We start from the raw sequence: 27,331 nt of genomic DNA, 5'->3' as shown, positions 1-27,331 counted from the left end.
TGGGGGGAAAAAAATCAGACCTGTAAATTCAGGGATGTGAGTGGCTATAACAGGAGGACAGGCAGTGAGGAGGATTATCAAATGATGAACTTACAAGAGATGAGAGAGGACGAGAACTACAGTAGGCCTTTAACCAAGAGTTGGTGTGTGATCTTGGTGATTGAGACAGAGTTAGAATATAGGCTGCAGTATGGTTTAGGAAATGAGTGGCGTAGCTAGTCTAGTTGATACCTCAATGTGCTGGAGGCCTGGACCCAATGCTGACCTCCAGTAGTGTCTGTGTGCAGTTTACATGTTCTCCCTGTGACCACGTGGGCTTCCCCCAAATGCTCCAGTTTTCTCTCTCAGCCCAAAGACGTGCAGGTTTGGGCTGAAAGGATCAGCATGGTTAACGCCACATGTTACAGCGCAAAGCAATTTGGGGCCAGGGTTTGAATCCCACGCTGTCTGGAAGAAGTTTGTACAATATCTACATCGGGTTGTAGGTCAATTGGGTATAAGCGGGCAGTACAGGCTCATGGGCCGAAAGGGCCTGTTACCGTGTTCCATGTCTAAATTAAAAAGTGCTTTAAGTTGCCCCTAGTGTGTAGGAGGCCTGGGAGCCCTTGAAAAATTTGGTACAATAGCTCTCTGAAAGTAGCATAAGGGTAGATAGCATGGTGAAGATGCCTTCATCAGACAGGACATTGAGTGTACTATGGGAAGGATGTGATTAAACTGGAGAGGGTGCAGAAAACCTTATCAAGGATTTTCCCTGGGGTGGAGGGCTTGAGTTACAAGGATAGATTATGATAGGAACTTTCCCCTGGAGTGAAGGAGGCTGGAGGTTTGTAGAGGCTTATAAGATAAGGTAGGTGGGTTTTTTTTTATAGAGGATAGTGCAGAAATGTAAGGCAGGTACAATTACAATATTTAAAAGGTATTTGGACAGATGCATAGATAGGAAATTGATATGGGCCAATGCAGGCAAATAGAACTAGCTCAGGATCAGATTGGTTGACTGGATCACTGACTAAATTAAAAAGTGGGATCAATGAAGGATTAGTGTTATTGGATGGTTGATGGTCAATGCATACTTGATGGGCCTGACTGTGCTGTCTATCTACATGACCCTTTGACTATGGGAGAGTGGTGACCTGGCCTGTTGAGGTAAATGAATGCTGTGTAAATTTGGACAGGAGATGGGGCTTGTAATGGAGGATTTAGACCATGCTTTTGCTTATGCAAGGCTGAGTATCAGTAACCTAATTTGAGAATAATGCAAGGATCAGCAGACATAAGCTAAATTCCACCATGGGGCCCAGAGATGCAGTTATCTGACAAAAAGACATCTGATACCAAGAACGTTTAATCTTCCTGCTTGTTTGCCGGTTGCTGAAGTTTGAGATTGATGGGATTGTTGGTCGCAGACTGTCAGGAGAGACCTTGCAGCTAAGTAAATCATTGTATTCAAAGTGATAAGCTAGAAAGTTGTGGTATTTGATAGAAGCCTAGGTGTGCTCGGTTATCTTTTTTTTTGTGCAGGGAATAGGTGCTTGAGTAAGCCATTTTTGGGTAATATAAACCATGGTCCCACTGCTGAAGTTTCAGACTCTCTGAGGGGTGGCAACATCTCTCAGCAAGAAGAAGAACTTCTAGAGTCCAACCAACGTCCCGGCCGGGGGAGGTGGAGAAGCTGCTACCGGCGCCCCGACAACCTACTACAAGTGTGCGGTAGTTGCCTCGCTTCGGCAGTTGGGACCAGTCCAGGCGTTGATAAGTATAATTGGGAAAGGCTTGCTTATTGTAGTTTGAAATCAGCTTTAGATTTAGTAATAAAGATTTGTATAAACTGAAGTGCTCTCGGCGCGTGTCTCTGTTTTCTTTCGGTAGCTCAAACACTGTGACCAATCTAAAACGAACAAAGTGAGAGGTACAAGTTTGCCCAGGACAATTGGCATAGTCGGCAGGATTGGTCTCGAGATGTTTCGCTGAAAGAAAGGTGAGCCCTGAGCAGTTCTTGATTCTGGGATGGACTTCCTAAGATGATGAGTTTGGCATGTTGGCCAATACCCAGTCTTTGTTGGGACCACCCATTAGTTGGGATGAGAGGTTAGATCCATCAAGTGCACCTCTGGGAGAGTGGGTTGCCTGATAAAAAGGGGATGCTGACGGACGGTTTTTGGCTGGTAGCCACAGCCTTACGCCGCGCCGTTCAGCGTGAAACAGAATTAGTTCAGTGAGAAGTAGAATCCAGCACAAGAGAGAGCAACTAGAGGAGGAGATAGAAGTCATGCGACAACGCTGTTCCATGATGAGTGAGATTGTTCGCACCAGTCAGGACCGAGCCAAAGAATGGGAGGATAAGCATGTCCAAACGATCTGCCGTAATATTAAATTCCGGCAGCAGCTCTGTGCAGATAAGAAAAAGCAAGGGGTAGAACCCGATCCACACTGTATTCGTGCCATGATAAGGAATGGCGACAATCCTGATGTAATTGATGATTGGGACAGGAATATCTGCTATGATGACAATGGTAATAATGCAGATACCCCTCGAAATGTGTCTGACATACTCCCCTCTCCACCCGCTGTTCATGCCCGTAAGGCAGCGGACTTCCCAAACAGACAGAGATGGAGAGGGGTCTAATGTAATGGTAGAGATTGAAGGATAGATGCCCCGGCCTCCCAAGCGGACCCCCGCTTATGCTCAGTGGCCCTCCCTTCCCTCTACGGGATGGCCTCAGCCTCCTCCCGTCCATTGGGTAGAGGGCTGTGATCCAAAGTGGGAACCGGTCGGGAGCAGTCAACGATATGTGACTTCTCTATGAAAGAGCTGGCCGCCATCGGAGATCGATTTAGCCAAAAGACGGGAGAAACTCTGGCGGCCTGGCTCCTGCGTGTTTGGAAACAAGGAGGGGGTAATGTATATTTGACCCTTACTTGCTTGCCACTCTAGGGGATGCCCTGTTACGAGTATACCTGTCACCAGTAGATTGGGATTTACATTTGCAGAACAATTGGGGCACCCCAGAGGAGGGTATACCAGTAATTTGTCAACAGGCCTTGGCCTCTGCCTTGTATGCAGGGCGTTTGAGGCAGTGGGTACATGGGGGGAGCCCTGACGAAGAGATGTTCACGGCTGGAATTCATACCCAATTGGTTCGTTCCGCCCAACCCACTGTACGGGGACTGGTTCTGTCCGTAACTAGTCCGCTAATTGGGTACCCTGTGTCTGAGCCGGTGCATGCCTTATCTGGGCTTTGAGAATTAGTTGGGAGGTAAAATCCACTCGTGTACAACCCAGGTTAAATCAGACAAGCAGGATGAAAGGAGAGGGGCTGCTGGTAATAACGGACCGACAAGAAAGGACCTTTTTCTAACCTTGTTAAGGTTAGGCGTATCTAAAGGTGATATTGATGGGAAACCTACCGCGGTCCTTTATGCCCTTTATAAGAGGAAGGCAGGGAACATCATCCCCAGCTGTTGAGTCCTCCTGGCCCAGCTGTGCCTTCTGCTCCCTCTGCTGCTCCTATCGAGCCAGCTTCTCTTGCTCCAGTTGCCCGTGATGAGATACAACAATTGGTTAAAAAGGCTCTTATGGATAATAGTAGCATGTGGTCCTGGAAGCCCCTGAACCCTACTAAGGCATGAGGGTGCAGGCGGGATTCCCATGTCTCCTCCATTGAGCTACGGTGGATACATGGGGATCCGCGGCCCTACATACCGTTAACAATCCATTGGGGTGGGGGTAATGACCGCCAATATTTGGCCTTGGTCGATACCGGTGTGGAGTACTCGGTGATTCCTGGTAACCCCGACCTCTGGACTGGACTAACATTTCGAATAGAGGGGATGGGAGGAGCGATCACCCTGGCGAGGGAAATAAAAATCCACGCCACGGTGGGTGATGGCCCTTCCCCTATATGGTTACATGCCCTGGTGGCTGCCACTGATGAGTGTATCCTGGGTATCAATATGTTGGCCGGTACGGCCCTTAATACTAGCCAAGGGGGATTTGCATTTGGAATTTGGACTACTAGAAAAAGATTAATGGTGGGTCGGGCTAAGTGGGAGCTTGTGATGGTGCCTCCCCCCCCCCCACCCCAAACCAGTATGCATTCCACAATATTGCCTCCCTGGAGGGCAGGAAGAGATTACTACCACCATCGATTCTTTGCAAGAAGAAGGGGTAGTGAGGCCCGCAACGTCGCCCTTTAATAGCCCTGTTTGGCCGGTCCAGAAGCTGGATGGCTCCTGGAGAATGACAGTTGATTATCGTTTTTTAAACAAACATGCCCCACCACTTGCTTCGGCAGTTCCGGACATTGTTACCCTTATTGAAAACATTGCTACTGGGAACTTGGGAACATGGTATGCTGTCATTGATCTGGCTAATGCCCTCTTCAGTATTCTTATAGCTGAGGTCTCACAGGATCAGTTCGCCTTTACCTGGAAGGGGTGCTAATATACCTTCACCCGCCTCCCTCAGGGCTATGTTCACTCTCCCACTATTTGCCACAGCCTAATTGCCCATGATTTGGAGGCGGTGCCAGTATCGCCTTCTCTCTCAGTTCACCATTATATTGATGATACCACGGAAGAGATGGTACAGGAAGGTATGGAGAGCGTCCAAGATACCCTGATGTAAAGAAGGTGGGCCATTAACCCCGCCAAGGTGCAGGGCCCATCCCAGATGGTTATTTTCCTTGGAATTCAGTGGCATGCTGGAGAACAGGTGGTTCCCGATAAAGTTCGCTATAAAATCGTAGTCTTGGCCACTCTTACTAGTAAAAAGGAGACCCAGTGTTTCCTAGTGTTATTGGGATACTGGCGATGCCATATTCCACACTTGGCGTTGCTTTTACGTCCTCTATATAAGGTTACCCAAAAGAAAACAGACTTTTTATGGGGTAATGATCAGGAAAGGGTGTTCCAGTCTGCCAAGCAGGCTATTCTTCAGGCCCTGCCCATTTCTCCCCGCATCCCAAATACCCCCTACGAACTACAGGTCTCCGTTACTGATTATGTGGCATCCTGGAGCCTCTGGCAGAAACAAGAGGGCTGCCAAGTCCCGCTGGGATTCTGGTCATGAACTATGCCCGAGGCTGCCACTCATTATTCTGCTTTTGAACAACAATTACTGGCCTGTTACTGGGCCCTGCTGAAGACGGAAAGAATGACAGGCAATGCAGATGTTCATTTGCGACCTGCACTTCCAATAATGAACTGGGTCCTGGCTAATCCTGTTCCTCTGTCTTATCCCCATCTTCTGTCCCTCATCACCTACTCTTCCTTGTTTCTCTCCTCCATTCTCCCCTCTTCCTGTCCTCTGCTCAGATCTCTGTTCTGCCTTTAGGGTGAGGTATAGTTATCACCTGAGCCTGCAGAATCAGATGATGTCGCTTCAATGGCACCTAATCAGCTGTCTGGAACAGGAGCTGGCCAGGGCCATGGCCCTCAGGAAGTACAGCAATCATCTGCTGGATGTGCTGGAGTGGTCAAATCAGATGGCTGACAAATGGAGGTATACAGCAATTGGCTCATTGTCAGGCTAACTGCAAGAGACAAATGTCCTTGCACTTGTGTAAAACATGAAAGTCTGCAAACGGCGTGATCGAAGTAAAAGCACAATGTTGGAGAAACTCTGGTCAAACAGCATACTTTATAGAGAAGAGATAAAGATACCTAACCAATGTTTTGGGATTGATCCCTTCATTTAGGTCCGAGCAAAATGTAGGCAGGTGAGGGGAGGGGGGTGGTGGGGAGAGGGGCACAAGCCCATAGGCAAGAGGTAATAGGTGGATAAGGGAGGGAAGGTGCATCTGCAAGCATGGGATGTCTCTGGATGGAGAGAGAAGGGAGTGGAGAGCTGGAGGAAGTCAGTGGGATGGGGAAGAGGAGGAGAGCTGGGAGTGAGCTAGCAGAAACTAGAGAAATCGATGTTGATGCCATGTGGTTGGAGAATGCCCATGCCGAATATTAGATGTTGCTCCTTCACTTTGTGGATGGCCTTAGTTTGACAGTGCACGAGGCCATGGACAAAGGTCTTCTTTACATAAGAGAGAATGGGAGATCACTTCTCTGAGTACCTTCGTTCTGTCCACATCAGTGTCAGTGGCCATCCATTCCAATCCTGCGCTAACATCTGTCCATGTCCTCAGATGGGGAGCAACAACACTTAATGTTCCTGTGGGCTTATGCTCCTCTCCCCATCAATTTGTTTGGGTGCCCCTCTACATTTTGCTCCCTCCTTGGTGAAAGACTCGTGTGAATTATTTGGCTAAGTACCTTTTGCTGTATAAAGTACCCTGTTTAACTGCTGAGTTTCTCCAGCATTGTGTCCCTGCACTTGCAGTGGGGCAATGTTTACTGTTGCCTTACACCATCTTCTTCTGGTGCCAGATCTGGGGGGGGGGGAAGGAAATCCTGTGCACATCCCACATCCTCTTCCCATCACCCAAGTTTCTCCTATCCCTTAACCCAGGGACAAGGAGGTAAAGTGTATTGTTTGAGCTACCAGCTTTAATTCTGTTTAAACTCCTGATGAATACTTTTCTCATCTTTAGTACAAGTTCCAAGACCAGGACTTTACTTATCAGTATCAAGGTACTGATGATATTGGTGCTGAGACTCTTTTGTGTTGGCTGTTTTAACCCCACCCCCATCCCCATCTTCATCCCCTTGTCTTCTTTCCTCTGTCTCACTCCCCCTCTGTCTTCTTTCACGGAGCCAGAATCAATTCTCAGCTTTCCTCTCATTATGTCCAATTAACACCTTTTGGGTGTTAAGTCTGGACTCCTCTCCCTCCATTCTTCTCCCTTTTTTAAAAAAAAAATTGACATACAGAATGGTAACAGGCCCTTTGGCCCATGCACCCAATTGACTTGTAACCCCTGCTACATTTTGAATGGTGGGAGGATTATGGAGCACCCGGAGGAAAACAACAGACAACGGGAGAGTGCAACAACTTTCAGACAGATTTCAGATGTATTGTCAGAGTACATCACATACAACCCTGAGATTTCTTTTTCCTGTGGGTGCAGCAGAATTGGTAGTGCAAAAAATAACCTACATTGGGTAAAACATGTAAACAAATTGCAATTAAGAGAGAACAAAAGGAAAATCAAGAAACAGCATGGGATTTAAACCCTGGTCCTGATCACTGGTGCCTAACAGTGCTGCGCTAACTATCCCACCCTTAATGTCTAGTCTTTAAGAAGCTTGCTTAATTTTGCCTGTACCTTGAAGAGGTGCTCAGACCCATAAAGTTGGTAATGTATCTTTACTTGCTTTGAATGCTGTGAGACCGCTGAGTTCATCCAGCTATTCTGAGTATTTACCACAATCTCAGCATTTGAAGACTTTCGTGTTTCAGGTCTTTGTGACTGCGACTGGCTCAGGCATCATTGTATCTGTGCGAGGCTAATTCCAACTCCGTTGCTCCACACCTTGCCCACATCTTGTTAATGTCGTGTCCAAAACTGAGATGTACGGGTTAAGTATTGGTGGTGGTAGGGGGAGTAGGTTTTATTTTATCCCCAAACTGACAAAGACTGGACCTGATCAGTCAGTCACCATTGGTCTGTGTTTTTAGAGATGCTGTGGGGACATGAGTGGTGTGGCTGTTGTGTGGCAAGCTGGTAGATTAAGAGATTGGATACAGCCAAAACTATCAGAGGCTGTTGTTTATTACAGGGTCATAATTCAGGAGGGAGAACTAGCCAAGAACCTCCAAGCATTGGAAGATCTGAAGAAGATCTGGAGACTCCTCATCGAAGAAGAAAAGAGACTTAATGGGGAGTTGAAGAAGTATCCATTGCAGACTTGAAGCACAGGAAATCTCAGACCCAAATATTGAGTTGACCAACCTTTTCCTTTTATCTCATCTCCTCAATTCTTATAACTAATCAATAAAAAGCATTCAAAGAAAGTTAAATGAAGAATTTGATTTAATGGTTACTGGACACATTGGTGATTAGTTGCTGGACAGTTTTAGTGAATTTCTTCTCTATATGACCTTTGGTAGAAATAGTAATCTAATGAATGTTATTAGAAATAAAAGAAATGCATTTCAAAGCATGCCAACCATTCAAAAAAATTGCATTTGATGGATGAAGATTGCCACAATTCTCAATGTGGAAACATTGTGCTCTGTTGCCACATTCTTAAGACCCTTGGATCAACAGCCAGAGCACAGGAGGGGTGGGGGTATTATTCTGAGGCATTAGGAGTTCCAAGCTAGTCAACTCGTGGCTTCCTATGATGAAGATTTGAATAGAATTCTGTTTTGGATTCTGGTGCTGGGCATGCAAGAGACGAATCTAGCCCAAAGCAGCAGAGGCTCAGTGCTGGGGAAGATGATCTGGAATAGGACTGACAGATCAGATCCACTTCTCGTGAATTTCAATAAGTTTGTGGAAATGGCATTTGATATAATTCTGGTGCCTTGAGCACCTAATAGCCTGAATACATCTGAGATTGTCTTATCTTGGAAGTTAAGCAGGCACAGATCTGCTCAATTCTTGAAGGGGACACTGCCTCGGAACACCAAGTGCTGTAGGTTTCTGTGAGGGGTGCTGGACAAAGTGGTGACTCTGTATGCCTTATGGTAGACAAAAAAAAATTCATGTATGTTACATTCTAAATGTAGTATTATGTGACAATAATGGAACTGTTACCTTTTAGCTTTTGAGTTGGCCCAGGTCTTAGAGAACAACAGGAGGTAGGGTGAATGCTGCCTGGTAGACACTGAAGGCGATGATGAATTTCAATCTGAGTATGACCTTGTCTAGGGTTACAACAGGATTGGGATCATTTGGGAAGTGGGCAAGAGAATGGCTGATGGAGTTGAAAGTGTGAAATGATACATTTTGTTAAGTCATACACAGTGAATGGCAGGGCCCTGGGGAACATCACGGAACAGAGACCTCGGGGATAAGTGCATACTTCCCATAAAGTACTGAGTCGGGCATTACAGCAACACCCTGGCCAACACACTTGGAGCGAGGGTCTATTGTGACAGGCTCTGATGACCACTAGACCAATTCCCACCTCATCTGCTATATTCCATTAACTTGGCCCTTGACTGGCAGCATGAGCAGAAGCATTTATGCCGAGTTCAGTGTCAAAATTCTTGTGACCATGAAGGCAGCGCTTCTTAAACAGCACCTCTCAGTCTGTGCACACCTAGACACAATGTGGCTACAGGCTTGGGCTGGCCTGAACATCCCCCCTTCAAAAAAGAACATCTGGCATCTGTGAAGAGATGGCCTCTCTGACAAGAAAGACCATGACTGGTTGGATAAGGAATCATAGCCCCCGTGATCTGGATTCAATCCTGACCTCTGGTACTGTCTGAAGTTTGCATGTTCTTCCTTTAACTTTTTTTTAAAAACTCAATTGAATTAACATGGAAAGAGAATTTAAAAAAGACAGAAGTTCTATTCCCACTCTGAAGTGGGAAGAAGGACCGCCCTTTTACTGAGTGGCAGCAGGGTTTAACCAATCAAGTTTCATGATAGGGTCCGGACCCGACCTCCATGGATGCTGCCTGACTTGCCAAGAACTTCGTTTGGCCATTCACAACAAACTGCTGTCAACGTTAGCTAATCAGCAGCCTTGTTCAACGCCAACGCTTGTGATTGATGTAAACGTTGACCAATCAATGAGCCGGGAATGACCATACCCGCAGCAAGATGTGTCGAGGTCAACTGTGAACCAATTAGATCAAAGAGTCTGCCGCACCGTCTGATTGATTGATGTACGGACTAACCAATGGGTGTAAAGTTGATGGCATTTACGCCAATCACCGTTCACTGGAGAGGCGGGAGTTTCCTGTGAGAGGAGATGGCGGCAGCGGCGGGCCGCAGTGTGGCGGCTTCGGTCAAGGTGGTGAAGCCGATCATGTCCCGGGACCAGGCGGCCGCCAGGCGGCGGGTGCGGGAGTTGTACCGGGCTTGGTACCGGGAGGTGCCCGACACCAGTAAGCGGCGGCGCGGCCGGCGGTGCGTCGTTCGGGTCAAGGTCGGCGAGCCCCGGGGCCTCGGCCTCGTCTGCCTGCCGGGGCCCCATTACGGGGCGCCCCTGCATGGTGACGGGCTAACCCGCCAGTTGGCTGCAGCTGACCAGGCATGGTGGTCCAGGGCTGGATAACTCCGGCCTGGACAGCTCACACAACAGCCAAACACACAGTAAATGCTGGAGGAACTTAGCAGGTCTCGCAGCATCCATCGGAATTAAAGCTTTTACCAATGTTTCGGGCCTGAGACCTTCTTCAAGGTATAAGCTTAAAGCAGGCAGGCGCATCGTTAAAAAGGCTGGGTAGGAGGGAAGACGAAAAGTGTTAATTGGATATGGCTAGGAGGACAGGAGAGAGAAAAGGTGAGAATTGATTTTGGCTCTGTGAAAGGAGACAGGGAAGAGAGAGAACTAGGGGAAAGATGGGGATGGGTGGGGGGGTGGCTAAGAGAAACCAGATTAGTCTATGCTGATTCCATCCAGCTGGAGGGTGCCCACTCAGAATACGAGGTGTTTCTCCTCCATTTTGCAAGTAGTCTCAGTCTGGCTGTGCATGAGACTGTGGGCAGACATGTCAGCAAGGGAATGGGATGGGGAATTGAAATGGGTGGCCACTGGGAGAGCCGCACTATTGCGGTGGCCAGGGCCGAGGTGCTCAACAAAGCGATCACCCAGTCTGCGCCTGGTCTCTCTGACGTAGAGGAGACCAAAACAAAGAGGCCTGGATACGGTAGATGACCCCTTCAGATTCACAAGTGTTGCTTTACTTGGAAGGACTATTTGGAGCATTGCATGGTAGTGAGGGAGGAGGTGTGGAGTCTCATTTCACTTCCCTGCCCCATTCCCATGCTGACATGTCTGTTCAAGGTCTCATGCACAGCCAGACTGAGACTACTTGCAAAATGGAGGAACAACACCTCATCATCCAACCTGATGGCATTAACATCAATCTCACCAGTTTCCATTAGCAAACATCCCCCCCCCCCATATTTTCCTTGTCTCCTTTCCTCTAGCTTGCTCTCTTTCCTTTCAGAGCCAAAAACTATCAGTCCCCCCATCAATTCTCAACTGTCCTCTTATATCCAATTAACACCTTTTATCTGTTGGTCTGCACTCCTTCCCATCCCATTCACTACCAACATTTTAAATCAGTCTCCTACCTGATTTTTGCTCATTCCTTGAAAGGCTTAGGCCCGAAACGTTGGAAATATATTCGTTACATCCTATGAACACTGCAAGACCTGCTGAGTTCCTCCAGCATTTCTATGTTTTTACTACAATCACAGGCTTTTATGTTGTACCACATAATAGGAGGCACAGCAAGTAATTGGCAGGGAATACGTTGGCTTTGTAACACAAGGCCATGTGAGACCACGTCAAAGGTTATGGCTAATCGTTCACCTCAGCATCATATTTCTACATTGGTCCTCGGTGTAAAACATGCAGGCACACACACCTGATCTCCTCTACATCAGAAAGATGGGCGCAGACTGGGAGGTCGCTTTGTTGAGCACCTTGGCTCTGTTCCCATTGGCCACCCTCTTCAATTCCCCGACCCATTCCCTTGCTGACATGTCTGTCCATGGTCTCAAGCATTGCCAGACTGATACTACCTGCAAATCGAAGGTACACGCCTCATTTGCTGACTGGACTCCTTCCAACGTGATGGCATTAATATTGACCTCTTTGGCTTCTGTTAAACCCCCCCCCCCACCACCACTTTTTCCCCTTCTCTGTCTTCTTTCACACAGATACAATCAATTCTCACTTCTCCCCATATCATATCCAATTGAAATCTTGTGTTGGCCTGGACTCCTCCCCCAACCAGCCCCCTCTATTCTGACTTTTCCTCTTTTTTGCACATTCTGCTTATTCATTGAAGAAGGGCTTAGGCTCGCAACATTGGTGATATAACTGTCTCCAATGGACGCTGAAAGACTGGCCGAGTTCCTCCAGCATTTTGGTGTGTCTTTACTATAATCACAGTATAATTCATTCATAACTCAAATACAGACAAGCAATATATCCGTAGAACAAACGTACAGATAGAGAAATAAATATTATTTAATGAATTTTTTCCACAGTACACTGCAAAAGCATATTCCAGTTTAAAAACAAGGACAGTAAGGCGAGGAATAAGTTGTGGATAACTCAGGAAATAAAGGAAGGGATCAATTTAAAAGCAAATGCATTCAAAGTGGCCAAGAGTTGTATGAGCTCAGATTCATGTCAGAGTACATGCATGACCTCACATACAACCCTGAGATTCATTTTTCCTGTGGGTACATCAGAATTACCACCAATTGGTAGTGCAAAAAATAAACGGCACACAATGTGAACATGTAAACAAAAGAACTGTAAACTAGAATACTGGGAACACTTTAAAAAGCAACAAGAAAACACTAAAAAAGCAATAAAGAAAGGAAAGCTAGATTATAAAAGTAAATTAGCACAGAATATAAAAGCAGATAAAAGTTTTGATAAATATATAATGAGTAAAACTGTGGCTAAAGTAAGCATAGGTTCTTTAGAGGATAAGGGAGAAATTAATAATGGATCATGCAGCCTGTAGCCCTGAACATTTACAGTATTTTGTGCCAGTCTTCACAGTGGAAGACATGGATAACATGTCAAATCATTTTTGTTAAAGAAGGCAGTAGGTGAGCATCTCAATACAATAGTTATCACTAAAGAGTTAGTGTGGGGTAAACTAGTAGATAACGAGTAAACTAAAGGTAGAAAAATTCCTGGTCCAGAATGAATGCATCTGAGGGTAGTGAATGAAATGGCAGAAGTTTTAGCAGTATGTTTGTTGGTGGATTGGAAGTCATCAATGTGACTCCACTGTTTTTAAAGGAGCAGACAAAAGGCAGGTAACTATATGCTAGTTAGCTTAACATTCGTAGTTGGGAAAATGCTTAAAGCGACCATTAAGGGTGAAATAATGAGATGTCATTAAGTACAGGTGAGATGCTGGAAAATTGGAGGGTGGCAAATTCATGAACATCATACAACAATCCCATTTTTCTGGCACCCAGGCAGCATTGCTGTCAGTAACGCATCTCTCACTCTACGTAGTAACACTGCTATTAGTCACTCTTTTGCTACATTTGCAATACTGTCCTCCTCCTGAGTGTAATTATGCTTCTTAGAACCATACAGCACATGTACAGGCCATTTAGCCCACGGTGTTGTGCTGACCTATATAAACCTACTCAACAATCCAAACCTATGGTTCTCAAGTATTTTTTTCCACCTTAAGTAATCCCTTACTAAGCACAAAGCACCTGTACCTGTGGTATAAGAGGGTTACGGGTGCGATGTAGGGAAGATTTAGATTTTAAATTTTCCCATAACCCTCTATCTTTCTTGCATCCACGCGCCTGTCTAAGAATCTTTTAAATATCCCTATTCTACCGGCCTCCACCACCAACCCTGGCAATGCATTCCAGGCTCTTACTCCATTGTGTGTAAAATAAAAAAATTACCCTTGAAGTCTTCCCATAAACTCACTTTATACAGATGACCTATTGTATTTGCTGCTGTCGACCCAGTAAAAAGATGCCCGCTGTCCACTTTATCCATGCCTCTCGTAGACCTCCATTAAGTCACCTCTCATCCAAAGAGAAAACCCTATCTCTGTTAACCTTGCCTTAGAAGACGCATTCTCCAATACAGACAACATCCTGCATCCATTTCTTTTTCCATTTTACGCCTGATGTAACCGTAATTTGCAGTAATGATCTCACACTTCACTGCCCAGAATTAGATCAATCTCTTTCCTTCCTTGGGCTGCAGATACGCCAATGTTTCAAGATGTCCTTTTCTTCCCCACCTCCTCTATAATCACTCTTAAAAAAAATCCCATTTATAATGTAGGAAATTGGTAAATTTTCTGACAGCTAAATCTCCTAAGCAGTAATTGAATCACCAAATAATTTGAAACGAGCTGTTGTTTGAGGAACCAGGGCAAGTTTGAACTAATTTTTGAATATAAAGATTGGGAGGGGGATGTGGTAAATGCAGGCAAATGGGGTAAGTTTGGATAGACAATCTGGTCAGAATGGATGGGTTGGGCCAAAGGGCCTGTTTTTGGGCTGTATAATTCTATCCATTTTCCAGCGTTCGTCCAGATTGCTATTAGTTTAATGTTACCCATTAGATCTCTCCCTCATTTATTCAATGAAGTGCTGGTTTGGGTTGTGTGCACCAGTCTCTGGAATAAACTTTAAATTCATAATGCCAAATTGAGTAGCAATACTTCTTGCTGAGCTTGGCCAACACCAGTGGGGATTTCACAACTTCAGAATGTCCTAAGGCCCCCCTGCATCCAGTAATGTATCCTCACAGAATTGTAATGTTGTTAGGTTATATGCACTGCACACTTTTGAGCCACTCTGTTTAATATTTGAAAGCAAAATTTTATGCAAGCGGTTCTATGGGACAAAGTTGTGCCTGTGGGGAGTGAGTGCACTCTGTGCCAGGCACATGCAATTGTGGTGTGAGGACAGGTTGGTCTGGACACACTTGAATGATGAGATGATTTTTCTACAGGCAACTGATAAACCAATAATCAAATCAGAACAGATATTTAACATATTGAGTTATGTAAAATCTAGGAAAGATGCAAGTCCCTGAAGAACGATAAGAAGATATCCAGGTTGTGTTAGAGGATATTCAGACCTTGACCAGTGAAGCCATTCTGTGTAGGATGAATACTGCAGCATTTGATCACTTTCGTTGTTCCATATTGCCTCTCCACAGTACATAAATTTCATCTGGATATCACAGTCAAACAAGGTCGTGATAAGGTACGGGAGATGTTCATGAAAAACGCTCACGTCACAGACCCCAGAATTATTGACCTGCTGGTGATTAAGGTACAGAAAACAATGATGAATTAAATAGCAGCAAATTCTCTTTGTCAATCGAACCTCTGTTTCTCTTGGCTTTGTACTTGATCTATCCTGTCCAGGTTCAAATTAAATGCTATCTTATTGTTCGTTTACTCTCAAATTTTATGATTGTGGTTATATATAGCCTTGTGAAAAGCACTGCCCCACGTGGACCTGAGCTGAGATGCACGTAGGGCAGTAACCATTTACATAACAAATTGAATGGCATAAAAATACAATTTCAAAATGTACAGACAGCACCAAATTAGGGTGTATGTTAATAAGTGAGATATTTTAATTTTAATCATTTACAATATATGGTAATATCTTTTTCCCCCAAAAATAGACTTTATTCACACTAAATTATTTACAAAAAAACCCATTCAAAGTCCTTTCACACCCATAATGTTAGTCATATCTATACATTCCCAACAATGTTCATTGTTACATTTTCTCAATACACCGTTACTATTACTGTGGCACCTTGTCACTTTTCCCCCATGTTTGCCATGGTCTCAGCCCCTCAATGCCTGGTTATGGGAGGTCACTAGATTATGGTCCTTCCCCACAGTGCCCTCGCGTTGGTGGCACCAAGCCTCAGCACGTTCCTCATCACATACTCCTGCAGCCTGAAATGTGCCAGTTGGCAGCATTTCCTCCCGACATCTCAGCATGCTGAAAGACCCAACAGGTTTCGGACAGTCCAAAGTGCGCCAATAGCCTAGTGGATAGTCTACCAGCTGTTCTGGATGCCTAGTTCTGTGTGCATCCCTAGAAACAGCCTGCAGATCAGAGAGCCTTCTGTCACGCTGCCGTGAGGGATGAACCGTGAAAAAGACCCTTGCATCCTTCTCCATGCACTCTAAGCGAGTGTGCATTCAGCAAAGAGCATAGTAAAAGACCTTTGCAGCCCACCCCGCCAAATATACCTAATTAATCTGCTAACCCCATACGTCACGTCTTTGGAATGTCCAAGGAATCCAGAGCACCCCAAGGAAACCCATGCAGACATAGGGAGAATGTACAAACTCCTACAGATAGCGCTAAATTTGAACCTGGGTCGCTGGCACTGTAATAATGTACTAACTGTACAGCCCTTATATGAACAAAGAGCAAAGGTTTGCAGGGTTTGTATGTAAATTAATGTATTTTATGTACAATAATGTAGTCATGCCAGGTATGTTAAGCATATAAAAGCCTTTAAATAGAGCACGAGAACGTAAAGTACAGATTCGCAGATCATTAAAATGCAGATAAAGAATAAACAGAATTCATAAGCAGAAAAGTTATGTTAAACCTATATAGAAATAACAATGGAGTGTGCTGGTCAGGCAGCATCTGTGGAAAGAGAAACAGTTAACGTTTTAGGGTTGAGGATTCTGCTGTTTGTATCTTATCACAAACATTCCCCATGTTTTCTCTCACCCTCTGCATTTCTCTGAAACCTGATGATTTTAACCTCTCTCATTTCTGGAGAGAGGTCATCAACCCAAAATGCCAGTTCTTCCTCTGTCTGACCTGAGTATTTCTAGCATTTTGTTTCTGAAGACCTTTGCACATTCCACTCTTGTGAAACAAAGCTGTTACGTTTCCCATTATCCTGGTCTTCTGTCTTGACTTTTTGCCTTGCTGTTTTTATTTCCAGGGTAAAATCGATCTTGAAGAAACAATCAAAGTTTGGAAGCAGCGGACACACATCATGCGTTACTTCCATGAAACGGAGACTCCCCGACCTATCGATTTCCTCTCTAGATTCTACGAGGGTCACGATGTGTAAATAATGAATCAAATGTCTGTTGTATCCAAAAATAATAAATCTGAAATGTTTATTGATCTATCATCTTAAAGTGTTTTTTGGTTGTATCTGAAATTCTTCCCTCCACCGTGAGATTCTTGAATGAACAATGAACTGACACTGCCTGACTTTGACTTTTTCCTTACTAACATTTATTTATTTTGTACGGTGGTTTATATAAATGTTTGCATTGTGATCCTGCCGCAAAACAACAAATTTGTGATGTGTTCATGACAATTGATTCTGAATTCATTGTCCTGTTCTGCTTGGGGATCTTCCCATATTTTGTTCCCTTCCTTTTATAACATAATATAACATAACATAACAATTACAGCACGGAAACAGGCCATTAGGCCCTTCTAGTCCGCACCAAACCAAACACCCCTCTCTAGTCCCACCTCCCTGCACAATGCCCATAACCCTCCATCTTCTTCTCATCCATATACCTGTCCAACCTTTTCTTAAATAATACAATTGACTCCGCCGCCACTATTTCTCCCGGAAGCTCATTCCACACGGCTACCACTCTCTGAGTAAAGAAGTTCCCCCTCATGTTACCTCTAAATTCTTGAAGACTTCCATAAACCCTTTGATCAAACCTCTGATCTTCTGCCTTAATAATCTTGAGCGAAAGCCCCTATCAGATTCTGTTTAATAATACTGGACATTTTGTTACAAAAGGTTTTCTTCCTAAAAAAAAATTGGGATTATGTTAGACAACTTCAAGTCGAACACAAAGATAATTTCAGATTTACTGTATCATGTAGAAAGTTAGAGAAGCATTTTATTAACTTTTATTGAATTTAGCACATTTATTTGTATAACGACGCCGGCACGTTGCGTTAGTTCAACTGTCCTAAAAACGTTTTGCTGCTGATTTTCGTTTGTACTCAGCATCTGATGCCTCTCACGTAAATGTCAGCCGGCATTGATAGATTCCATTTGCCCTGATAGCGCTTTTCCATGGTGCAATATCATTGAAAATTTTCCAAACCATGCACCTCATGGTTTTGTATGCTTGGTTGACTTAAAATATGACAGGAAATCACAAAAATAGGTTATATCTAAATAATGGTAAGTGATAGAAAAAAGATTAAGGCAATTTTCACGATCAGCAGCTCAAAATCCATAAAATACACCCAAAGTGTTCAGGAAGAAAGATCTTCATTGTCCAGTGTAATTATTCAATGGAACAATTCACCAAATGGAAATTGATCCCTGATTACTAAAAGAGTAACATTCAAGTCTGCGGACGCTGAGATTGTAGTAAAAACACAGAAATGTTGGAGGAACTCAGCATTTACCTCACACAGTGTCCAGAGGAGGTAACAATATATAACTGGCATTTTGGACCTGAGCCCATCCTCAAGGTTTGGAAAGGCTCAGGCCTGAAATGTTGGTAATTACTTCCTTTAGACGGTATGAGACCGGCTGAGATTCTCCAGCATTTCTGTGTTTTACCATAATCACCAATGGCATTTTCTCAGTGCTGCTAAATCCCACAGTGGGATTGTGTCTCTATGAAGGGTGGGAAATGGATAGCATTGGGTCTAATATTCTGATTATCTAATGCTTCCACACTGCTCTGAATTATGTTATCTTTGATCTTCTGCCTTAATATTCTTGAGCGAAAGCCCATATGAGGAATTAAAATGATGTTCTCTGCTTCTGTGGACATGTTAGACCACTGCTATGAAAAGGAGAAACAATAACCCTGGTAAACTCACCAATATTTGTCCTTCATGTTATTGGAGATTGCAGTGTGCAGATTGGCTGCCATTATTTCCTCAATATCACATCCCTACACTTGTAGTTCATTAGCTGTAAAGGCGATGCCCTTGGAACTCAACAATGGATCTGAAAATTTCATTAATCAACAATCTGTTTCGGAACTAGGCTGGTTCTATTGCAAGAGGAGAGACTGATGGCAGTGGTTTCAAGCATATGGGGAAGGAAACAGGGTTTCATTTGTTGATCAGTGCCTTTTCAGGGAGAAGTCATCATCAACCTGGAGAGGGAGAAGCTCTATTTCTCACCCCTTACAAGCTGTCAGGCTTTCTGAGGGCCCGTTTTTTGTCTCAGATTTCAACATCTATAGAAGCTGGGATGATTGATCTCCACCAACCATTTTCCTTTACTGAGGTATATTACTAGTCATCAATGGTTTCCTCTCGCTGCTCACCGACTTCAGTATGATCAGGACTCTTTAATAGCACAAATGCCGCCTTGATCTCGTGGGCTGCTACACTCATACCCCACCTCTGGGATTCAACTTTTATTCTGGATCATTGATGCGGTCAAAGCCAAAGTTCAAACTGGCCATTACCAAGTGTTACTTGACAGCGCAGTTTACAATGGCATCCGTTAGTTTGCTATCCCCCTCCACGTCCTCCCCCTCCACGGCAAAATGCCACATTGACCACAGCCTCAAACCGTACATCTTGGCGCCTCACAGTTCGGCGGGCAGCAACCTCCTTTGAAGAAGACCGCAGAGCCCACTTCACTGACAAAAGACAAAGGAGGAAAAACCCAACACCCTAACATAATCCCAACCGTGTCTGCCACAAACGAGCCTGCAGCTGACGTGGACATTTACCCCCTCCATAAATCTTCGTCCGTGAAGCCAAGCCAAAGAAAAGAACCTGCTATTCTCAATGGGGCCCCTCCGGCCTGGTTTTCAACTCGTGTAACGTGAATATTTTTGTTGTTCGATGTCAGTAGATGTCACAGGGAAGGGGGCTCAAACTTTGAACAGAGTCGGGGAGGGGGGGGTCCCAAACCCAAAAAAAAGGATTAAGTCATTAGGTTGGGATAATCCTGCATTTTATGAGCAGGACAAGCTGGGCAATCTTTCCTATACGCCAATAGTGTTGTAACAACATTGGAATAGGCATGGGTATTTGTGGAGCAGAGTACTACAGCCAGGATGTTGTATGGTCCTGCCGCTTCTGCAAGGTAAAGGTTCCATTATTGTCATGTAATTCTACTTTTAGAATGTAACATGTATGAAATTCTTTACTTTTTGTCTACCTTAAGGTAGAGAGTTGCCACTTTATCCAGCGCCTCTCTCAGAAACCTACACCACCTGGTGTTCCCAGGCAGTCTTCCCTCCAAGCACTGACCAGTCCTGTGCCTGCTTAGCTTCCGAGATCAGACAATCTCAGGCGTATTCAGGCTATTAAGTGTATCCCAGTGTTCTCAGCCATTTCTCCATAACGTTCCAAAATAAAACCAAGCCAAGGCAAAAACTGCATGTGACAAGATGAGTGGGGAAGAAAGGATGAAAAAGTTCTTGCTAATAATGGGAAATTTCTGGGAAAATCTATGAATAAATAAGATTTCAGAATCAGCCACACAGGGCCAAGAGACCAGGTGGTGGGAAATTGTAAGGAGGATAAATGGGGGAAGTCGCACATTTCCTACAGCAGAAGCCCCTTCATTGGAGGAATTGAATCATAGTTCATAGGTCCCCAGGATGCATTGTTAGCCTGCAGTAACCTCAATGTCCTGGGAGTGAGAGACTTGTAAACTTTAGGCCACAATGTACAAATCTGCTAAACCATTGTCAGAATGTACCTTGACCAGAAATAAGCAGATAAACATGATGTTCAATCAGATTCAACCAATTTTATTGCTGGGGATGACAAATGCACTCCATCAAAAAGAATCTTTTAAGCAGATTTCACTGAAGCATTTCATCCTACAAGTCCTCGACGAAGCATGGAGCCAAAAAAAAGCAAAAAGCAGGTGCCCAGATACCCACAGGATGTTACACTTGCTGGAGGGAGGTCATACTCATCCCATAGCTCACCGCAGAGAAAGGCCTAGGCCCAATTTGCTATGGCATTAATTTCTCTGTTATTGGTGGCAGTGGCCCACTCTGCTTTATGGTTCTAAATTTTAATTACTGCAGAAACTGAATTGGAAGTAAACACAAAAGTTTGCAGACACTGTGAAGTAAAAACACAACGCTGGAGAAACTCAGTAGGTCAAACAGTGTTTGATAAAGGTACCTAACTGATGTTTTGGGACAGAGCCCTTCATCAAGGTTTGAGCAAAATGTAGAATAAAATGGTGGTGGGAGAAGAACACCCCATGTTCTCCCTCTCTTCCCCATCCCTGTGTCCTTTCCTCCAGCTCTCCACCCCATTCCCTCTCCATTCACAGAGGCATTCCCCCCTCCCCCGTTTGCTGGTGTGCCCTCCCTCCCCTTACCTCTTGTCTGTGGGACTGTGCCCCTGCCCCCACCATTTTATTGTCTGCATCTTGCTCATACCTCGATGAAGGGCTCAAGTCTGAAAAGACGGTTCTGTACCTTTATCTTTGCTATATAAAGTTCACTGTTTGACCTGCTGAGTTTCTCCAGCATCGTGTTTTTACTGCAAAAATTGAATTACTGTGTTGTTTTAAGGAAGCAACTCTTCCCATTTGCCTGGATCAAATGAAATCACTGTACGAAATAAGTTTCAATTAACAAAATAAAACATTCAAGCAATGCTGTTCCAGACCATCAATGGTTTTGTTAATGATTGCAAATGACCAAACTGCTGACTACCAAGATGAACAACTATCAGATGTTCAAACCTAACCCAGTGCAGACAACTCTCAAGGATCCAACATGACTTAGCAAGAACATCCTGCTTGTATCAGGCATGCACTACAAGAGTTAAAAGGCAATCACAGAATACCCACAACACCCAATCCCATTCTGAAGCAAATATAACAGCATCAGTACAACAGACTGAAGACCAACCTGGATATATATTGTTGCAAACATACAAAGTTGGATTCACAAAACAAATATAATCAGAAATTCAATCAGAAGCCCCTGGTGAAATAAGCATTAAATTAAATTCATAAAGGTTTTCTCAGGAGAGTGATCCCTATACATGAAGTGTTAATTGTACCTTCTGAACCCTCTTGACCCAAACCCCACATGCACGCGGTGAAACACATGCAAAATATGGTCACGCTTTGATTGCTTCCCTCTTCAAATAAGTCGTTTTTTTCATCCAAAGGATTTGGGTGATTTAGGTACAGGAAAAATATGTACAGCTAATGACTCCCATGGTTTTCAATCAAACGAGACAAACTTGTGAATGGAGCAGAAACCTGAAAGACAAGACAAGACAAGGGATTACACCAGCTTCACTATCTCTTTCCATTAAAGATTCCCTGCCTACCTGCAATTAATGGGGGGTAGGGGGTGGGGATAAAAACAGAACATTTGCAACCGTGGAACACTTCATACCAGTGACCAAACGCAGGCTTCACATTCCTAGACAAATGAACCAATAATTTCCAAAAATGATCAGAAGCAGGTTTAGAATTGGAGGTTGGTATAAAAAGCCAATATCAGTTAAAAGCTGATGGATTGTAAAAGTTATACCTTTTCATCAATTCTATTTAAGGACGGAAACTTACTGTCCTTATCCCACACAAGGGTTGGATAATCTCATCCACCCTGCAGGATGGAAAAGAATTTAATTTTGCAGCAAATCCACTGCACAAGTTCTCAGAACAACAAGGAAAAACATTTTGATCGAAGCACCAATTTGATAATAACCTGATTTTAAAATTCCAGTGATGTTGGATAAATGTTCACCAAGGCTTCAAAGTTCCCACTTTACACTTGTCGTGAAATCTTTTACATCAGTTCGGGCTGGGTCTTGGTTTAAAGGTTATTTGGCAGCACTGACCTGAAATGAGGAGAGGCCCTGGAGTGGGATTTAAACCCATAATCATCTGGTTCAGAGACAGGAGCACCACCCACTGAGGAAATGGCCTCAGTGAAGATGGTGAGGAACTGGGCGAAAGAGCAGGAAGGATTAAACTTGTTCACACCCATGAACTACCTATTAGAAGCCTAAAAAACTTTGTTATCCGCATGATAGCCGAGAATTATGCGCACAGAGGCTTCAGAGGAATTGATGGCTCTGTTCTGATTACTACCTGCTGAGCTGATCAATGCTGAGGCACACAAGACCGAAGCAGAACATGCCTGGAGCGCAAGATCGCCGTGAATCCCTAATCAAGGGCGTCTGGCTGAAATATGCAAGTGTACCTGACAACTGATGTACGGGGCACACTTGGTTATAGATATCTAAGCTTTATGAGCGGGACTCTGTACATCAATTGAGCAATGCAAGCTTGGACATAAAGTTCATCGGGTCTGAAATTATTCCCTAGGGTCCGTCCTTTACCACAATGGGTGGTAACATTTAGCCTTTTCACCTTGCTGGCTCTCTGATGGCAGCTCTGGAGGAGACCCCAAGGACAGGAATTCTTTCTTCACACAACCCTCTTGGTCATCCAAATTAGAGTATGATTTTACATGGAAAAGAGTTATAAATCTCATCAGCTGAGGTGCTAGTCAACCCTCATACTATTTATAGCAAGGGGGTCTGTAGAATTGAGATGCTGGGGTCCACTGAAGTTTCCTGTTATCAGCTGCAACCAGGACAGGACAGGCCTTTATACAGCACCTGTCATATACATGGACATTTCAAGGAGCTTCCCAGAAGCAGCCATTCAATATTCCATGATTGGCAGGATTCAGATAGTGTGACTCCTCTAAGTGGCAGTCCCTAAAGGTGATTCCATCTTACATGCACACAGTAAAGTTGCAGACATGCTACTGGTGTGGACCCAGGGAGAGCACCCACAGTACTCCGTCATGGGGTCAAACCGCCCAGTTTGTCTGCCATCAGCTCTATACAGGCTTTAAATGGCCCATTAAAGGAGCCTACAGAGGTTTATTTTTAAAATCCTGCGAATGTGGGGTCTGAGCCCAAGATGGCAGAGACAAGGAGTTGCAGACTCTGGGGAAACAGTGGACTGGCACAGGGCACCAGAAAACAGGGAGATCATTCCCTCCCCCACCCCTGTTTGAGAAGGAGAAGTAGAAAAGATGATCCACGGGACAGTGACCACGGTGGATAATCAGTGAAGGGCTCAGGCAGAGGGCTGTTGGTGACTCAAGGCGAGGGACACTTATAGCTGGTGACTGCGGTCAGGGGACTCGAACCAGGCTATGGAATGCTGGAGACTGGCTGAAAGGGTACTCGGTGTCGGAACTTGGATGCAAGGAGGTGTTGAGGATGCTGGAGGCTTCCTGATTGTGTCAGAGGTTTGGATCTGGAGCTCAAGTTGGTGAGGGTTGGCTCAGGAACACTGGAGGTGAATCCATGGACACTCATTGACCTGGGAGGGGGGGGGGGGGGGGGAATCTTTTCCCCTTGGTAATATCACCTTTTCTGACAATAATCTTGAATCTTCACCCAATTAATCATCATCGTCATCATCAGCCGGGACAAAGATGTCATGTTCCTCCAACAACGAGGCAAAGCTCTTGCTGATCAACGTGCCCATATACAGAAAAGGAATAACCACAATGAAGACTTTCACCAGACCAAAGGAAGTCTGCAAAGAGGAAAGTAAAACTTTACATACTGTACAACCTCTTCCACTTCTCCCCACAACAGCCCATTACTGCGCCGCTTATCCTGGTCTCATCGGGTACCCAAATGCAGTTGATTAGGCTGAGTGGGAGACCAACACAAATTGAGCGACCGCTTCACCAAATGCCTCAGCTCTCTAAATTTGAGCTTTCTGTCACCAACCATTTCAACTTTCCCAACTATTTCAGAGTCAGGATTTATTTGAGCTTTGTGTCGCCAACCATTTCAACTTCCCCAACTATTTCAGAGTCAGGATTTATTGTCATGAACATGTCATGAAACTTGATGTTTTCGCAGTAACGTCATAAGGCAAACATTCATATTATAACCATCTTACAACATTACTATTAAGAAAAAGTGCACGAAAAGTAAGGCAGTGTCTTGGGTTCATTGATTATTCAGGAATCTGATGGCAATGGGTAGAAGCTGTCCTTATAAAGATTGTCATGTAATACTACATTTAGAATGTAACAAACATGAAATTCTTAACTTTTGTCCACCATAAGGTGTTGTTGAGTGCTTGTCTTTAGGCTCCTGTACCTTTTTCCTGATGGTAGCAGAGTGAAGAGGGCTCGGCCTGTGTGTCTTTTCTTTCTCTCGAACTACCCCCTTCCCCCTTCCTGTCTCTCCACTCTCATACCTTTGATCCTATACTGTATACCTGGGCACCATTCCCCACCCCCCCCCCCCCCACCACCTTCTTAGTCTTTATGTTATTTTGCCTTAGTCTTAATAAAGGACTCAGACAAAAAAATGTTAACTATTTTTACCCATGGTTGCTGTCTGACCTACTGAGTACCTCCATCAATTCATTGTCTGCCCAAGATTCGCATCAAATGTAAATGATTTAGATAACAGAATTTATGGCTTTGTGGTCAAGTTTGCAGAGCTGGAAAGGGAGGATGAAGAAGCTGGGAGTCTGCAGAGGGGTCTTGGATTGGTTGGGAGAATAGACAAAGAAGTAGCACATGAGGGTAGAGCAGAGGGAACATTTTATTTTTCCTTTCTCCATAAATATATTCATACAATCTTTAAACTTTTATATACATCAAATATATTAAATGTTTACAAAACAAATCACACCCCCCCCCCCTTTTACCCTCCCCCTCCCACAAACTTCACGCACCGTCAGGGCTCTAATTCTTTTTTTCATCATTCACTTTCTGGGATATCACATCTTTACCTACATACATTGATAGATCAAATTTATAATTGGACCCGTACATGATCCAAGTATGGCTGCCAGATCTTAATGAATGCATCATATTTATTTTTTGTTACAAGTAATTTTCTCCGTTGACATACAGCCATGTAGTGCCGTGGCCCATTGAACAATAAGTAGTGGAGAGTCTGACTTCCAAGCGATTGCTATATGCTTTTTGTCACAGCCAGGGCTACTTTAACAAAACAAATTTGAAATTTAGTCAGTTTATTGCTGAACAGAGGGAATTGTATGGTCGTGCACTTTGGTAGATGGAATAAAGTGGACTATTTTCTAAATGGAAACAATTCAGAAAGTTGAGGTCCAACAGGACTTGGAAAAACTAATACAGTACAGATTACCCTAAAGGTTAACTTGCAGGTTGAGTTGGTGGTAAAGAAGGATAATACAAAGCTAACATTCATTTTGAGAGATTAGGAAACACAAAGGTAAAGATGCCAAGGAATTATACAGGATTGGTCAGACAACATTTGAAGTATTGTGAGCAGTTTTGGGTCCCATATCCAAGGAATAATGCTGGCATTGGAGAGGATCCAGAGGAAGTTTACAAGAATGACCCCAGGGTTAATGTATGAGGAGTTTCTGATAGCTCTGAGCCAGTATTCATTGGGCATTAAAAAAATTGGGGGGGGGGGAATAAATCTCAGAAATCTATCAAATATAAAAGGGCTGATTAGACTGGAGATGATGTTTCCAATAGTGGGAGAGTCTGGGACAATGGATCTCAAACTCCCTCCCCATTCATTCATGTACCACTTTATGTAATCCCTTATTAACCACAGAGCACCTGTGCATCCAACACCATAGGTGCTCGCTCTGTGGTTAATAAGGGATTACTTAAGGTGGTATGTGAATGGGGAAAAAAAGCTTTAGAACCACTGGTCTCAGACCAAAGGGCACAGCCTCAGCACCATAATATAAATTTGTCTTTCACTGATTCCGTGTTTATTTCAAAATATGTTTTAATTTGGCATTCAATAAACTCTCTAAATTCCTGCCTTTTAAGTAGCATGGAGTTTAACCTCCATCTATATGTTCTTGGTGGGATGTCCTCCAGTTCTATTACTAATAACGGGGGTGAATGATCAGATAGCAATCTAGCTTTATATTCAGTTTTTCTAATTCTCCCTTGAATATGGGCCGACAACAAAAACATATCAATCCTTGAGTATGTTTTATGCCTACTCAAATAATATGAAAATTCCTTATGGGTGCTGCCTCCTCCATAAATCCATAAGTTTCATTTCCTGCATTGGTTTCACCATAAATTTGGCCACTTTATTTTTTTTGCTTGTTTTTTTGACCAGTTTTATCCAACATATATCTGAGGAAGAAAAAAAATTAGTGGATATCATCATTATTGAATGAAGATCTACCGGGACCAATGCTTGAAGAGGGCACACAGAATCAGTGAGCCGGTGCGGACTCGAAAGGCCAACATGGCCTGTTTCTGCTCCGTAAATGGTTATATAAACAGGCATCCTTTAAGAACAGAGGTGTGGGAAAACTATCTTAAGCCGAGAATATCAAGTCACTAGGTAGATTCAATGCAAAGGTTGACAGGCTGTTGATTGCTAAGGGTGTCACAGGAAGGAGGCAGGGGGGTGGGGTTGGGAGGGAAAATACATCCGCCATGATTGGGTTGACAGGGCAGACACGATGGGCCGAAGGGACCAATCCCACCCCTGCGTCACCAACATCCGCAGACTTTCCGCTCACCTTGATGGGTCTGGGTAAAATAGTGCCCGATTTTGTTACCAGCACATGTCGCACCGAGTCGAGCTGCCGCCGACCTCGTTGGCTGTGGGGGGACAGAAAGCCCCGGGACACCCCCGCCTTCAGGGGGCTGCTGAGGGCGAGCAAGCACCGTCCGACCGCCGCCATACTCGTCCAGGAGGAGGAGGGAGGAGCCCGGAGTCGACGTCACGGACTGCGAAGGCGCGCCCCGGTGCCGACGTCA

General features: G+C 44.3%; 3 protein-coding genes across 3 annotated transcripts in view; 2 read left to right on the top strand and 1 right to left on the bottom strand.

Moving 5' to 3' along the window:
* Positions 1-7,918, top strand: part of mcm5 (minichromosome maintenance complex component 5) — a 37,078-nt gene extending 29,160 nt beyond the window's left edge. The window contains exon 16 of the mRNA XM_069909954.1: positions 7,678-7,918. Within this exon, the coding sequence (XP_069766055.1) occupies positions 7,678-7,776 (99 nt within the window). The 3' untranslated portion in view covers positions 7,777-7,918. The remainder of the gene's footprint in view (positions 1-7,677) is intronic.
* Positions 7,919-9,787: 1,869 nt separating this feature from the next.
* Positions 9,788-16,727, top strand: ndufa6 (NADH:ubiquinone oxidoreductase subunit A6). The gene is made up of 3 exons (XM_069908236.1): positions 9,788-9,964; positions 14,764-14,879; positions 16,540-16,727. The coding sequence occupies exons 1-3, from the start codon at positions 9,829-9,831 to the stop codon at positions 16,669-16,671; spliced, it is 384 nt and encodes a 127-aa protein (XP_069764337.1). The 5' UTR covers positions 9,788-9,828; the 3' UTR covers positions 16,672-16,727.
* A 3,569-nt stretch (positions 16,728-20,296) lies between these two features.
* On the bottom strand, positions 20,297-27,290 carry LOC138748304 (essential MCU regulator, mitochondrial). Its single transcript, XM_069908238.1, has 3 exons — positions 27,091-27,290; positions 23,941-24,111; positions 20,297-21,801 (listed from the first exon to the last, which is right to left on the bottom strand). Exons 1-2 carry the CDS (start codon positions 27,253-27,255, stop codon positions 23,974-23,976), a joined length of 303 nt encoding a protein of 100 aa, XP_069764339.1. The 5' UTR covers positions 27,256-27,290; the 3' UTR covers positions 20,297-21,801; positions 23,941-23,973.
* Positions 27,291-27,331: the final 41 nt, after the last annotated feature.

Source organism: Narcine bancroftii, chromosome 13, assembly GCF_036971445.1.
Source record: "Narcine bancroftii isolate sNarBan1 chromosome 13, sNarBan1.hap1, whole genome shotgun sequence".
Taxonomy (NCBI): Eukaryota; Metazoa; Chordata; class Chondrichthyes; order Torpediniformes; family Narcinidae; genus Narcine; species Narcine bancroftii.
The sequence above is the reverse complement of the archived record's forward strand: the minus strand, read 5'-3'. Positions and strand labels throughout refer to the sequence as shown.

Coding starts and splice junctions, on each gene's coding strand:
- ndufa6 (XM_069908236.1), top strand. CDS start 9,829: ATGGCGGCAGCGGCGGGCCGCAGTGTGGCGGCTTCGGTCAAGGTGGTG. Junction 9,965..14,763: donor CCGGGAGGTGCCCGACACCA/GTAAGCGGCGGC, acceptor GCCTCTCCACAG/TACATAAATTTCATCTGGAT. Junction 14,880..16,539: donor TTGACCTGCTGGTGATTAAG/GTACAGAAAACA, acceptor TTTTATTTCCAG/GGTAAAATCGATCTTGAAGA.
- LOC138748304 (XM_069908238.1), bottom strand. CDS start 27,255: ATGGCGGCGGTCGGACGGTGCTTGCTCGCCCTCAGCAGCCCCCTGAAG. Junction 24,112..27,090: donor TTTTACCCAGACCCATCAAG/GTGAGCGGAAAG, acceptor TCCTCTTTGCAG/ACTTCCTTTGGTCTGGTGAA.